The following is a 14,898-nucleotide window of genomic DNA, read 5'->3' as shown; positions in this document are numbered from 1 at the left end:
TTGAGGTATAGATGTAGGTAGAGATTGAGGTATAGATGTAGGTAGAGATTGAGGTGTAGATGTAGGTAGAGATTGAGGTGTAGATGTAGGTAGAGATGTAGGTAGAGATTGAGGTATAGATGTAGGTAGAGATTGAGGTATAGATGTAGGTAGAGATTGAGGTGTAGATGTAGGTAGAGATTGAGGTGTAGATGTAGGTAGAGATGTAGGTAGAGATTGAGGTGTAGATGTAGGTAGAGATGTAGGTAGAGATTGAGGTGTAGATTGAGGTGTAGGTAGAGATTGAGGTGTAGGTGTAGGTAGAGATTGAGGTATAGATGTGGGTAGAGATTGAGGTATAGATGTAGGTTGAGATTGAGGTGTAGGTGTAGGTTGAGATTGAGGTGTAGGTGTAGGTAGAGATTGAGGTGTAGATGTCGGTAGAGATTGAGGTATAGATGTAGGTAGAGATTGAAACAGTTCTAGATTCTAGATGAATGGAGAGCTCTGGAGGTGCATGCTGGGAAGAAGAGCTGGTGACAGACAAGAGAAGAGACATCCCAAACACAGTTAATGACCTGAACCTACAGACATTTTCTTTCACCTCCCGAAATGTAATAGACAAACAAAGTAGACAGGGAATGTCCATGGCTGTCATCTATACTGAACAAAAATATAAAAACAACATGCAACAATTTCTAACACTTTATTGAGTAACAGTTCATTTAAGGAAATCAGTCAATTTAATTAAATTCATTCTAATCTATGAATTTCACATGACTGGGAATACAGATATACATCTGTTGGTCACAGATACCTTAAAATAAAGGTAGGGGTGTGGATCAGAAAACCAGTCAGTATCTGGTGTGACCATTTGCCTCATGCAGCACGACACATCTCCTTCTCATAGAGTTGATCAGGCTGTTGATTGTGGCCTGTGAAATGTTGTCCCACTCCTCTTCAATGGCTGTGCGAAGTTGCTGGATATTGGCGGGAACTGGAACACGCTGTCGTACACGTGGATCCAGAGCATCCCAAACATGCTCAATTGGTGACATGTCTGGTGAGTACGCAGGCCATGGAAAAACTGGGCCAACTTTCAGCTTTCAGAGATTGTGTACAGATCCTTATGACATGAGGCTGTGCATTATCATGCTGAAACATGAGGTGATGGTGGCGGATGAATGGTGCGACAATGGGCCTCAGGATCAGATCATGGTATCTCTGTGCATTCAAATTGCCCTTGATCAAATAGAATTGTCTTTGTTGCCGTAGCTTATACCTGCCCATACCATAACCCCACTCTGTTCACAACGTTCATATCAGTAAACCACTCGCCCACACAACGCCATACACGTGGTCTGTGGTTGTGAGGCCGGTTGGACGTACTGCCAAATTCTCTAAAATGACGTTGGAGGTGGCTTATGGTAGAGAAATTAACATAAAATTATCTGGCAACAGCTCTGGTGGACATTCCTGCTGTCAGCATGCCAATTGCACGCTCCCTCAAAACTTGAGACATCTGTGGCATTGTGTTGTGTAACAAAACTGCACATTTTAGAGTGGTCTTTTATTGTGCCCAACACAAGGTGCACCTGTGTAAAGATAATGCTATTTAAATCAACTTCTAGACATGCCACACCTGTCAGGTGGATGGATTATCTTGGCAAAAGAGAAATGCTCACTAACAGGGATGTAAACAATTTTGTGAACAAAACTTGAAAGAAAGAAGATTTTGTGTGTATGGAAAATTTCTGGGATCTTTTATTTCAGCTCATGAAACATGGGACCAGCACTTTACATGTTGTGTTTGTATTTATGTTCAGAGTATGTCCAAACCTTACTGTAAACACCAGCAACCCCCGACCCCCATGGCAGTGTTGCATGCAATGTGGAATGTGTGTGGAATTTGTATGCACTTGGACACGTGTGTGTGTGTGTGTGTGTGTGTGTGTGCGCCCTCACCCAGCAGTGTGTCTCTTGCCGGCGTAAACGTTCTAACATTGCCTGAGAGCCACTCAATTACCTGGGTCTCCCGGATGAGGATGAGGCTGTCATGTCTGCTTGTAGAGAGCGCTGCTGTACAGCATCTCATTACAGGCCTCCCTTATCCAGCCGCACAGATAATCATATCTCACTCTCAAGTCTGTGTGTGTTAGTGAGTGTGTGAAGGAGGCTGGTGAAATCCCTTCTTGCTGTGTGTGTGTGTGCTGGCATATGAGCTTGTACGCACACACACACACACACACACACACACACACTGTTTGTTTGCTAAGTGGTTGGACATAAGGTTCCAGCGTGTGTGGGTGTTCTTATTCAGTGGTTTTAAACATGCAGTAACTTACTGAAATTCAGGATATGGTGTCATAAATCAGAAGCAATACATACCAAAACATCATTTGTATTTAATGTACAGTATGTAATGACGGGGGTCTTCAGATCAAACATTCTCTCGTGACGCCTGTGCAATCTTCATTGGGCAAGAAACGTCACAAAACATTTTCTAACTTGAAGGTGTTCCTGAGAATTCCTGATTTTATATATTTTTTGACAACTTTTTACCCTACAGAACGGGGACCCTTAGGTTTCAGGCCAACAGGACAGGATCTGTAAACAAAGCCACCGTAACTCTATACTCTTTGTCCCTCTTTCTGAGCCCAAAAACATAACTAACACACACACATACTCACACACACACACACACACACACGTAAACAGCCCACACACTCCAGGAGAGCACACACATAGAGCGTTAGGCTCTATAGATGAGAAGCAGAGGGGCTCTATGTAAACACTGGGCTTATTAAATATGGAGTGCCTGGAGGCAGGTCAAGGTTAGCCAAACACTGGACACAGGGAACGCAGGCCGAAACAAATGCACCCCTATGTACTCTCGCCTAGTCCTACAGGCAGGCAGGCTAGATATTGTTTTTCTGTCTGTGTTGAAGAATCTGTACTGTACAGCCGTGCACTAAAAGGACCTCTCTGTGAAATGCAGTAGCCTATCCTCTGTCTTCACAGTTTTAACTCTATAGTGACCAACTCTGTTTTTACTTACTGTAGCTACTTCCACTACTATCTCCATCTCGATTAGAACTGGTGTTCTAAACTCAGCAAAAACAGAAACGTCCCTCTTTCAGGATCCTGTGTTTCAAAGATAATTAGTAAAAATCCAAATAATGTCTCAGATCTTCATTGTAAAGGGTTTAAACACTGTTTCCAATGCTTGAACATGAACATGCACCTGTGGAACGGTCGCTAAGACATTAACAGCTTACATACGGTTGGCAATTAAGGTCAAAGCTATGAAAACTTAGGACACTAAAGAGGCCTTTCTACTGACTCTGAAAAACACCAAAGAAAGATGCCCAGGGTCCCTGCTCATCTGCGTGAATGTGCCTTAGGCATGCTGCAGGGAGGCATGAGGATTGCAGATGTGGACAGGGCAATAAATTGCAATGTCCGTACTGTGAGACGCCTAAGACAGCGCTACAGGGAGACAGGACGGACAGCTGACCATCCTCGCAGCGTCAGACCACGTGTAACAACACCTGCACAGGATCGGTACATCTGAACATCACACCTGCGGGACAGGCACAGGATGGCAACAACAACTGCCCGAGTTACACTAGGAACGCACAATCCCTCCATCAGTGCTCAGACTGAGAGAGGCTGGACTGAGGGCTTGTAGGCCTGTTATAAAGGCAGGTCCTCACCAGACATCACTGACAGCAACGTTGCCTATGGGCACAAACCCACCGTCGCTGGACCAGACAGGACTGGCAAAAAGTGCTCTTCACTGACGAGTCGTGGTTTGTCTCACCAGGGGTGATGGTCGGATTCGCGTTTATCGTCGAAGGAATTAGCGTTACACCGAGGCCAGTACTCTGGAGTGGGATCGATTTGGAGGTGGAGGGTCCGTCATGGTCTGGGGCGGTGTGTCACAGCATCATCGGACTGAGCTTGTTGTCATCCTCCTCCCTCATGTGGTACCCTTCCTGCAGTCTCATCCTGACATGACCCTCCAACATGACAATGCCACCAGCCATACTGCTCGTTCTGTGCGTGATTTCCTGCAAGACAGGAATGTCAGTGTTCTGCCATGGCCAGCAAAGATCCCGGATCTCAATCCCATTGAGCACGTCTGGGACCTGTTGGATCGGAGGGTGAGGGCTAGGGCCATTCCCCCCAGAAATGTCCGGGAACTTGCAGGTGCTTTGGTGGAAAAGTGGGGTAACATCTCACACCAAGAACTGGCAAATCTGGTGAAGTCCATGAGGAGGAGATGCACTGCAGTACTTAATGCAGCTGGTGGCAACACCAGATACTAACTGTTACTTTTGATTTTGACCCCCCCTTTGTTCAGGGACACATTATTCCATGTCTGTTAGTCACATGTCTGTGGAACTTGTTCAGTTTATGTCTCAGTTGCAGAATCTTGTTATGTTCATACACATATTTACACGTTAAGTTTGCTGAAAATAAACACAGTTGACAGTGAGAGGATGTTTCTTTTTTTGCTGAGTTTAGTTGGTAGAGGTCAAAAGCCACATCAAGTGTCCCAGGTGGGATTGTTCTTGAGTGACTCTCAGGTACCATTTCATTCATAGGGTGGGAGGGTGTTGGAGTAAGTGGGGGGGTGGGGCAATAAGCGGATTGGGCCATAGTGGTGGGGGTAGAGCTTTACAGGAATAACCCCGAAAATTCTGAGGTTTGGCGAATCCACCACAATCGTTTAACAAAGCCCAGGCTCGACCCTCGGCCTGACGAAAAGCTTGTGAGGAAGACGAGAGGAGACGATACTTGTGTAAACAATAAGCCAATCCCTGTGGCTTCACCTTCCATTGATGGCAGACAGAAAGGTCTGTTTGTATTTCTGAATGAAGTTTCTGCCTCCTCTTTTATTGGTCTGTGTGTTCCTGGGCTCAGTGTGTAAAAGGGCCTTTAGAAAGCAGGATTTCAACACACAATTGGATTACAGCTTCGAGCACTTGGTGGGAAAGCGGACGGGTGGGCGAGAGAGAGACTGGCGGAGAGGGAGAGAGGGGGACTGGGTAGAGGTACAGAGGTTTGGCGGATGCATAATGACGCTGGGCGGGAGGAGCGGGCCAGGTGCTGTTCCCCTCTCAGCAAGTGCTCAGAGAGAGGGAGGCAAAGAAAGAAAGAAAGAAAGAAGAGAGGGGGAGAGGGATAGAAAGAGAGAGACTGGATAGAAAGAGAGAGAATGGATAGAAAGAGAGAGAATGGATAGAAAGAGAGAGAATGGATAGAAAGAGAGAGACTGGATAGAAAGAGAGAGACTGGATAGAAAGAGAGAGACTGGATAGAAAGAGAGAGACTGGATAGAAAGAGAGAGACTGGATAGAAAGAGAGAGACTGGATAGAAAGAGAGAGACTGGATAGAAAGAGAGAGACTGGATAGAAAGAGAGAGACTGGATAGAAAGAGAGAGAATGGATAGAAAGAGAGAGACTGGATAGAAAGAAGAGAGGGGGAGAGGGATAGAAAGAGAGAGACTGGATAGAAAGAGAGAGACTGGATAGAAAGAGAGAGACTGGATAGAAAGAGAGAGACTGGATAGAAAGAGAGAGACTGGATAGAAAGAGAGAGACTGGATAGAAAGAGAGAGACTGGATAGAAAGAGAGAGACTGGATAGAAAGAGAGAGACTGGATAGAAAGAGAGAGACTGGATAGAAAGAGAGAGACTGGATAGAAAGAGAGAGACTGGATAGAAAGAGAGAGACTGGATAGAAAGAGAGAGACTGGATAGAAAGAGAGAGACTGGATAGAAAGAGAGCGGGAGACTGAAGAGCGAAAGAGAGAGAGATAACTATGGAAAGGAGAGGGTACACAGAGACTGAAGGAATGGAGGAAGTAAGAGCTGGAACTGGCGATAAGGAAAGAAACTAATCTTGAAAAAGGTGGGGGGCAGATACAGAGAAAGACTGAAGAAAGTAAGTGCAGCAAAGAAGAAGAGGAGTAGGAGAGGAGAGGAGAGGAGAGGAGAGGAGAGGAAAGGAGAGGAGAGGAGAGGAGAGAGAGAGGAGAGGAGAGGAGAGGAGAGGAGAGGAGAGGAGAGGAGAGGAGAGGAGAGGAGAGGAGAGGAGAGGAGAGGAGAGGAGAGGAGAGGAGAGGAGGAGAGGAGAGGAGAGGAGAGGAGAGGGAGAGGAGAGGAGAGGAGAGGAGAGGAGAGAGGAGAGGGAGAGGAGAGAGGAGGAGAGGAGAGGAGAGGAGAGGAGAGGAGAGGAGAGGAGAGGAGAGGAGAGGAGAGGAGAGGAGAGGAGAGGAGAGGAGAGGGAGGGAGGCAGGCCACCACAGACACAGCGATGACCTGAGAGAGTGTGTGTTTAATAGTGTTTAAGATTGGCCCGTTTAAGAGACAAGGTTCTGCTCATAAAGGTTTAGAGGCCCTGTGGACAAGCGCGTTTCTGGTCTAGCCAGGTATAGAAAAGTAACGTATGCACCATTGTTACAGCCTGTAGCAAACAGTTCTGCTACAGTGTGAAGTAATGAATACGACTCAGGCTTTTCTTGGTCTCATGACGGCCATGAAATTACAGCCTCATGCAGCTCGGACGGTTAATTAGTCATAAGAAGTTATTGGCCGTCGTAGAAGGAGCTGTGTCACTAATTCTGTAATCTATTAATGCCTCCAATAAGGGCCGATAAATTCCATGACAGTGCATATTCATAATGCTGTAACAATAATGAATGGCCCCTTATCCGGAAGTTGATCTATGGTGCTGTAGGGGGGCCTTAGCCGTAGTAGTGAGGGTGGGAGATGAGCGAGCCCTATGCCAGACGCGGCCCCTGGCTTTAGTCCTCCTTTCCTCCTCCCCTAAGACGGCGAGAGACAAAGAGTAAGAGCGGCTTGTTAGGGGACTTGTATAGAGGCTGAAGGCAACGTGAACAGGCCTTGTTTGTGACGGCTGTTTGTTGTTTAATGTGTGTGTTTCTGTGTGTTTTTTTTCTTCTCTTTTTGTTTTAATCAGGCAGAGTTTTTGTCATCCCCCGCTCTCCTAGCTCTGAGGGTCCTCAACAGGAGCTCTGAGGGTCCTCAACAGGGAGTGATTGCAGATGTGACACACAGATTCTGGGTCTCACGCCTAATTTGCATATTTAATTAGCGAGGGGGGAAAGGCGTGTGAGTTCGCCAGGGTAGAATATGGGGGCGGGAGGGAGGATGGGGGAGAGCTGTGTGAAAATACCCCCCCACCCAAACCCAGCAGCACCCAGTCCCTTATCCCCGCTGAATCCTCCCCCCGCTTTCAGCCGCCTCTGTTCGGTTGCTGGGGGGATGTTTTGTTCCTCGGTCCTCCAGATTGCCTTTGTTTTAAGCTGTTGAAGCAGACCACAAACGCTGAGCAGAATGCAAACAAGTTCTCTCTAAATTGTTTACTTTGTCTTGCGAGTGGAGGGAAATTGATGGGCAATTTTTTTATTTTTTGAGTGACACAACTCTTTTTTCCCTCGCTTTTGTGCCAGTTTCACGTTCCATTCATGTATGATCTGAACGGTTTCATTTTGAACGCTTCTTCGCGTCGTTGGTTTCTTCGGTAATGGACCGTTCCACTCTCTCCGACTGATCAAAGCCTTTAAAAAATATATTTATTTTAGAGATAAACATTTGGTTACATATTTATACTTCACTCTGATTTCTCTATCCAGCCATTGCCTCTACCAGAGAGAGAGGAGAAAATGCCATGGTTAGTTTTTACCTCAGCCTTGTTAAAACAACTACCTAATCTAGGAACTATTTCAGTGCTCTGACAAACCTCTTGTACCCATTTCAGTAGAACACAAGCAACCCATTTCAGTGAATCGGCTTTCAGTCTATGAGTAGCAGCAATACCAGGCCCTGTCATCCTGTCACCCTAGCAGGCCTAGAGTCATATCTCTTCTTCCGACTCCCAGAGTGGAGATGGGTAATATTTATCCCAATCCCAACACCCGTCAGATCGATACAAGCCAGCAGCAGCTAAATCACCCAGAGGGTATGTTCCTCTGCCATTTTGGCAGCAGTAACACCCATAAATAGGAGAGGAGCCAACTTCTTCCCCACAAGAACGGCGTTTGTTAAACGTCAATTCCATCATGGCTGTCACCGCTAATGGCACTGTTAAACATTATCAGGTGGGGCAAAAAAAATTGTCCGTCAAGTGTGTTTTTTTTGTTGGTTTATGAGCGATGGAGGCTGTTGTTGCTGCAGGCTTATGTTTTCACCAAATGTCCAATTCTCCTTTACCTTTCCCACCTACAAATTCCCCTGCTCCTTACCCATTCCACCTCCAACAGACACCTCAGAAACCCCCCCTGACATCCCCAGAAAACTTCCCCTGACGCCTGACACATAACACCTTTCAACACAGACACCCACAGCTACCTTAGTGGACTGTCGGTACAGTAAAGACACTGACACACTGTCAGTACTGTAGAGACACTGACACACTGGATAGTACTGTATAGACACTGACACACTGGATAGTACTGTATAGACACTGACACACTGGATAGTACTGTATAGACACTGACACACTGGATAGTACTGTATAGACACTGACACACTGGATAGTACTGTATAGACACTGACACACTGGATAGTACTGTATAGACACTGACACACTGGATAGTACTGTATAGACACTGACACACTGGATAGTACTGTATAGACACTGACACACTGGATAGTACTGTATAGACACTGACACACTGGATAGTACTGTATAGACACTGACACAATGTCAGTACTGTAAAGACACTGACACACTGTCAGTACTGTATAGACACTGACACACTGGATAGTACAGTAAAGACGCTGACACACTGGATAGTACTGTAAAGACACTGACACACTGGATAGTACTGTATAGACACTGACACACTGGATAGTACTGTATAGACACTGAGACACTGGATAGTACTGTATAGACACTGACACACTGGATAGTACTGTATAGACACTGACACACTGGATAGTACTGTATAGACACTGACACACTGGATAGTACTGTATAGACACTGACACACTGGATAGTACTGTATAGACACTGACACACTGAATAATACTGTATAGACACTGACACACTGGATAGTACTGTATAGACACTGACACACTGGATAGTACAGTAAAGTGACACACTGGATAGTACACTGACACACTGGATAGTACTGTATAGACACTGACACACTGGATAGTACTGTACACTGGACACTGGATAGTACTGTATAGACACTGACACACTGGATAGACACACTGACACACTGGATAGTACTGTATAGACACTGACACACTGGATAGTACTGTATAGACACTGACACACTGGATAGTACTGTATAGACACTGACACACTGAATAATACTGTATAGACACTGACACACTGGATAGTACTGTATAGACACTGAGACACTGGATAGTACTGTATAGACACTGACACACTGGATAGTACTGTATAGACACTGACACACTGTCAGTACTGTAAAGACACTGACACACTGTCAGTACTGTATAGACACTGACACACTGGATAGTACAGTAAAGACGCTGACACACTGGATAGTACTGTAAAGACACTGACACACTGGATAGTACTGTATAGACACTGACACACTGGATAGTACTGTATAGACACTGAGACACTGGATAGTACTGTATAGACACTGACACACTGGATAGTACTGTATAGACACTGACACACTGGATAGTACTGTATAGACACTGACACACTGGATAGTACTGTATAGACACTGACACACTGGATAGTACTGTATAGACACTGACACACTGGATAGTACTGTATAGACACTGACACACTGGATAGTACTGTATAGACACTGACACACTGGATAGTACTGTATAGACACTGACACACTGGATAGTACTGTATAGACACTGACACAATGTCAGTACTGTAAAGACACTGACACACTGTCAGTACTGTATAGACACTGACACACTGGACAGTAAAGACTGACACACTGATAGTACTGTAAAGACACTGACACACTGGATAGTACTGTATAGACACTGACACACTGGATAGTACTGTATAGACACTGAGACACTGGATAGTACTGTATAGACACTGACACACTGGATAGTACTGTATAGACACTGACACACTGGATAGTACTGTATAGACACTGAGACACTGGATAGTACTGTATAGACACTGACACACTGGATAGTACTGTATAGACACTGACACACTGGATAGTACTGTATAGACACTGACACACTGGATAGTACTGTATAGACACTGACACACTGGTTAGTACTGTATAGACACTGACACACTGTCAGTACTGTAAAGACACTGACACACTGTCAGTACTGTATAGACACTGACACACTGGATAGTACAGTAAAGACGCTGACACACTGGATAGTACTGTAAAGACACTGACACACTGTCAGTACTGTATAGACACTGACACACTGGATAGTACAGTAAAGACGCTGACACACTGGATAGTACTGTAAAGACACTGACACACTGGATAGCACTGTATAGACACTGACAAACTGGATAGTACTGTATAGACACTGAGACACTGGATAGTACTGTATAGACACTGACACACTGGATAGTACTGTAAAGACACTGACACACTGTCAGTACTGTAGAGACACTGACACACTCAGTACTGTAGAGACACTGACACACTGTCAGTACTGTAGAGACACTGACACACTCAGTACTGTAGAGACACTGACACACTGTCAGTACTGTAGAGACACTAACACACTGTCAGTACTGTAAAGACACTGACACACTGGATAGTACTGTAAAGACACTGACACACTGGATAGTACTGTAAAGACACTGACACAATGTCAGTACTGTAAAGACACTGACACACTGGCTAGTACTGTAAAGAAACTGACACACTGTCAGTACTGTAAAGACACTGACACACTGGATAGTACTGTAAAGACACTGACACACTGGATAGTACTGTAAAGACACTGACACACTGGATAGTACTGTATAGACACTGACACACTGGATAGTACTGTATAGACACTGACACACTGGATAGTACTGTATAGACACTGACACACTGTCAGTACTGTAGAGACACTGACACACTGGATAGTACTGTATAGACACTGACACACTGGATAGTACTGTATAGACACTGACACACTGTCAGTACTGTAAAGACGCTGACACACTGGATAGTACTGTAAAGACACTGACACACTGGATAGTACTGTAGAGACACTGACACACTCAGTACTGTAAAGACACTGACACACTGGATAGTACTGTATAGACACTGAAACACTGGATAGTACTGTAAATACACTGACACACTGGATAGTACTGTAAAGACACTGAAACACTGGATAGTACTGTAAAGACACTGACACACTGGATAGTACTGTATAGACACTGACACACTGTCAGTACTGTATCGACACTGACACTGGATAGTACTGTATAGACACTGACACACTGGATAGTACTGTAAAGACACTGACACACTTCTGGTGCAGTCCTACGCTGTGGGGCTCTGGCTGTGCCAGTATACAGTCGATGCACAGGCCAGGGGGGGAGACAGACACTGATCGCAGAGCTGGAGACACAGGGACTAGGGTTTCACCTGCGCGCGAACACACAAACACACACACACACATACACACACACACACACACACACACACACACACAGAGTAGCCTACGGGTTGGGTTTGCTCTCTCAGACAGTGGGCAACCCCGACCGACCGACCGCATGCACAAACACACTCACAGTTACAGTACTATAGTGACAAATGCGAAGAGACCAATGTGTTTGTGGAATGACGCTATGCAAGTCCAATTTGATAGAAATGAGTATTGTGGCTAAAGAAATCAAATCAAGTCAAATTGTATTGGTCACATACACATATTTAACATATGTTATTGGTCACATACGCATATTTAACAGATGTTATTGCAGGTGTAGTGAAATGCTTGTGTTCCTAGCTCCAACAGTGCAGTAATATCTAACAATACACAACAATACACACAAATGTAAAAAACAAGTTGTAATACATAAATATTAGAACGAGCAATGTTGGAGTGGCATTGACCAAAATACAGTAGAATATAATACAGTAGATACAGTGGGGAGAACAAGTATTTGATACACTGCCAATTTTGCAGGTTTTCCTACTTACAAAGCATGTAGAGGTCTGTCATTTTTATCATAGGTACACTTCAATTGTGAGAGACGGAATCAAAAAGAAAAATCCAGAAAATCACATTGTATGATTTTTAAGTAATTATTTTGCATTTTATTGCATTACATCAGAAAAGCAGAACTTAATATTTGGTACAGAAACCTTTGTTTGCAATTACAGAGATCATACGTTTCCAGTAGTTCTTGACCAGGTTTGCACACACTGCAGCAGGGATTTTGGCCCACTCCTCCATACAGACCTTCTCCAGATCCTTCAGGTTTCTGGGCTGTCACTGGGCAATACGGACTTTCAGCTCCCTCCAAATATTTTCTATTGGGTTCAGGTCTGGAGACTGGTTAGGCCACTCCAGGACCTTCAGATGCTTCTTACGGAGCCACTCCTTAGTTGCCCTGGCTGTGTGTTTTGGGTCGTTGTCATGCTGGAAGACCCAGCCACGACCCATCTTCAATGCTCTTACTGAGGGTAGTGGGTTGTTGGACAAGATCTCGCGATACATGGCCCCATCCATCCTCCCCTCAATACGGTGCAGTCGTCCTGTCCCCTTTGCTGAAAAGCATCCCCAAATAATGATGTTTCCACCTCCATGCTTCACGGTTGGGATGATGTTCTTGGGGTTGTACTCATCCTTCTTCTTCCTCCAAACACGGCGAGTGGAGTTTAGACCAAAAAGCTCTATTTTTGTCTCATCAGACCACATGACCTTCTCCCATTCCTCCTCTGGATCATCCAGATGGTCATTGGCAAACTTCAGATGGGCCTGGACATGCGCTGGCTTGAGCAGGGGGACCTTGCGTGCGCTGCAGGATTTTAATCCATGACGGCGTAATGTGTTACTAATGGTTTTCTTTGAGACTGTGGTCCCGGCTCTCTTCAGGTCATTGAGCAGGTCCTGTCGTGTAGTTCTGGACTGATCCCTCACCTTTCTCATGATCATTGATGCCCCACGAGGTGAGATCTTGCATGGAGCCCCAGACCGAGGGTGATTGACCGTCATCTTGAACTTCTTCCATTGCACCAACAGTTGTTGCCTTCTCACCAAGCTGCTTGCCTATTGTCCTGTAGCCCATCCCAGCCTTGTGCAGGTCTACAATTTTATCCCTGATGTCCTTACACAGCTCTCTGGTCTTGGCCATGGTGGAGAGGTTGGAGTCTGTTTGATTGAGTGTGTGGAAGGTGTCTTTTATACAGGTAACGAGTTCAAACAGGTGCAGTTAATACAGGTAAAGAGTGGAGAACAGGAGGGCTTCTTAAAGAAAAACGAACAGGTCTTTGAGAGCCGGAATTCTTACTGGTTGGTGATCAAATACTTATGTCATGCAATAAAATGCAAATGAATTACTTAAAAATCATACAATGTGATTTTCTGGATTTTTGTTTTAGATTCCGTCTCTCACAGTTGAAGTGTACCTATGATAACAATTACAGACCTCTACATGCTTTGTAAGTGGGAAAACCTGCAAAATTGGCAGTGTATCAAATACTTGTTCTCCCCACTGTACATATGAAATGAGTAAAACAGTATGTAAACATTATTAAATTGAACCCATCCAAGTGTTTTTATGGATTCTGCATGTTTCACAATCTTATCTTATCGTTTACATATCCATGATATCGCCTTGTTGAATAAAACCGTGCCATTTTGGCTCATCTGAAAGTTGGACTGCTTGTGAGACCGTTCCTCAAGTCCCATACGGCCTTTCACCTTCCTCTCTCTCTCTCTCTCTCTCTGTAGATGGCCAGTCAGAGAGTCCCAACCAGCAGAGTGAGTCTGACATCAAGGAGCAGCCTGAGAACGGTAAGAGTCTAATGACTGTACAACTACTGTAGCATACTAGTAAAATCATTGAACAAGAGAATCAGTTACCTCTGTCTCAACCTAATATCACATGAGTTTACAAAACATTATGAACACCTGCTCTTTCCATGACAGACCGACCAGGTGAAAACTATGATTCCTTATTGATGTCACCTGTTAAATTCTCTCCCGTCAGTGTAGATGAAGGTGAGGAGACAGGTTAAAGAAGGATTTTTAAGCCTTGAGACAATTGAAATATGGATTCTGTATTGGTGCTAGTCAGAGGGTGAATGGGCAAGACATAAGTGCCTTTGAACAGGGTATGGTAGTAGGTGCACCGGTATGAGTGTGTCAAGAACTGCAATGCTGCTGAGTTTTTCATGCTCAACAGTTTCTCGTGTGTATCAAGAATGTTCCACCTCCCAAAGGACATTCAGCCAACTTGACACAACTGTGGGAAGCATTGGAGTCAACATGGGCCAGCATCCCTGTGGAACGCTTTCGACGCCTTGTAGAGTCCACACCCCGATGAATTGAGGCTGTTCTGACGGCAAAATGGGGTGCAACTCAATATTAAGAAGGTGTTCCTAATTAGAGGTCGACCTCTAATTATGATTTTTCAACGCCGATACCGATACCAATTATTGGAGGACCAAAAAAGCCGATACCGATTTATCGGCCGATTTTTAAAAAATGTATTTGTAATAATGACAATTACAACAATACTGAATGAACACTTATTTTAACTTAATATAGTACATCAATAAAATCTATTTAGCCTCAAATAAATAATGAAACATGTTCAATTTGGTTTAAATAATGCAAAAACAAAGTGTTGGAAAAGAAATTAAAAGTGCAATATGTGTCATGTAAGAAAGCTTACATTTAAGTTCCTTGCTCAGAACATGAGAACATATGAAAGCTGGTGGTTCCTTTTA

At 44.5% G+C, this 14,898-nt stretch overlaps 1 protein-coding gene across 6 annotated transcripts in view; it reads left to right on the top strand.

Annotated features, from left to right (window-relative positions):
• LOC112252062 (nuclear factor 1 A-type) overlaps nt 1–14,898 on the top strand; it is a 357,068-nt gene that overhangs the window by 210,969 nt on the left and 131,201 nt on the right. For all 6 annotated transcript variants that reach the window (XM_042322993.1, XM_042322995.1, XM_042322994.1 and 3 more), the window contains exon 3: nt 13,898–13,960. In XM_042322993.1, coding sequence (XP_042178927.1) covers nt 13,898–13,960 — 63 coding nt within the window. The remainder of the gene's footprint in view (nt 1–13,897; nt 13,961–14,898) is intronic.

This window comes from Oncorhynchus tshawytscha, linkage group LG06, assembly GCF_018296145.1.
Source record: "Oncorhynchus tshawytscha isolate Ot180627B linkage group LG06, Otsh_v2.0, whole genome shotgun sequence".
NCBI lineage: Eukaryota > Metazoa > Chordata > Actinopteri > Salmoniformes > Salmonidae > Oncorhynchus > Oncorhynchus tshawytscha.
Note: the sequence above shows the minus strand (reverse complement) of the source record. Positions and strands in the feature narration are given on the sequence as shown.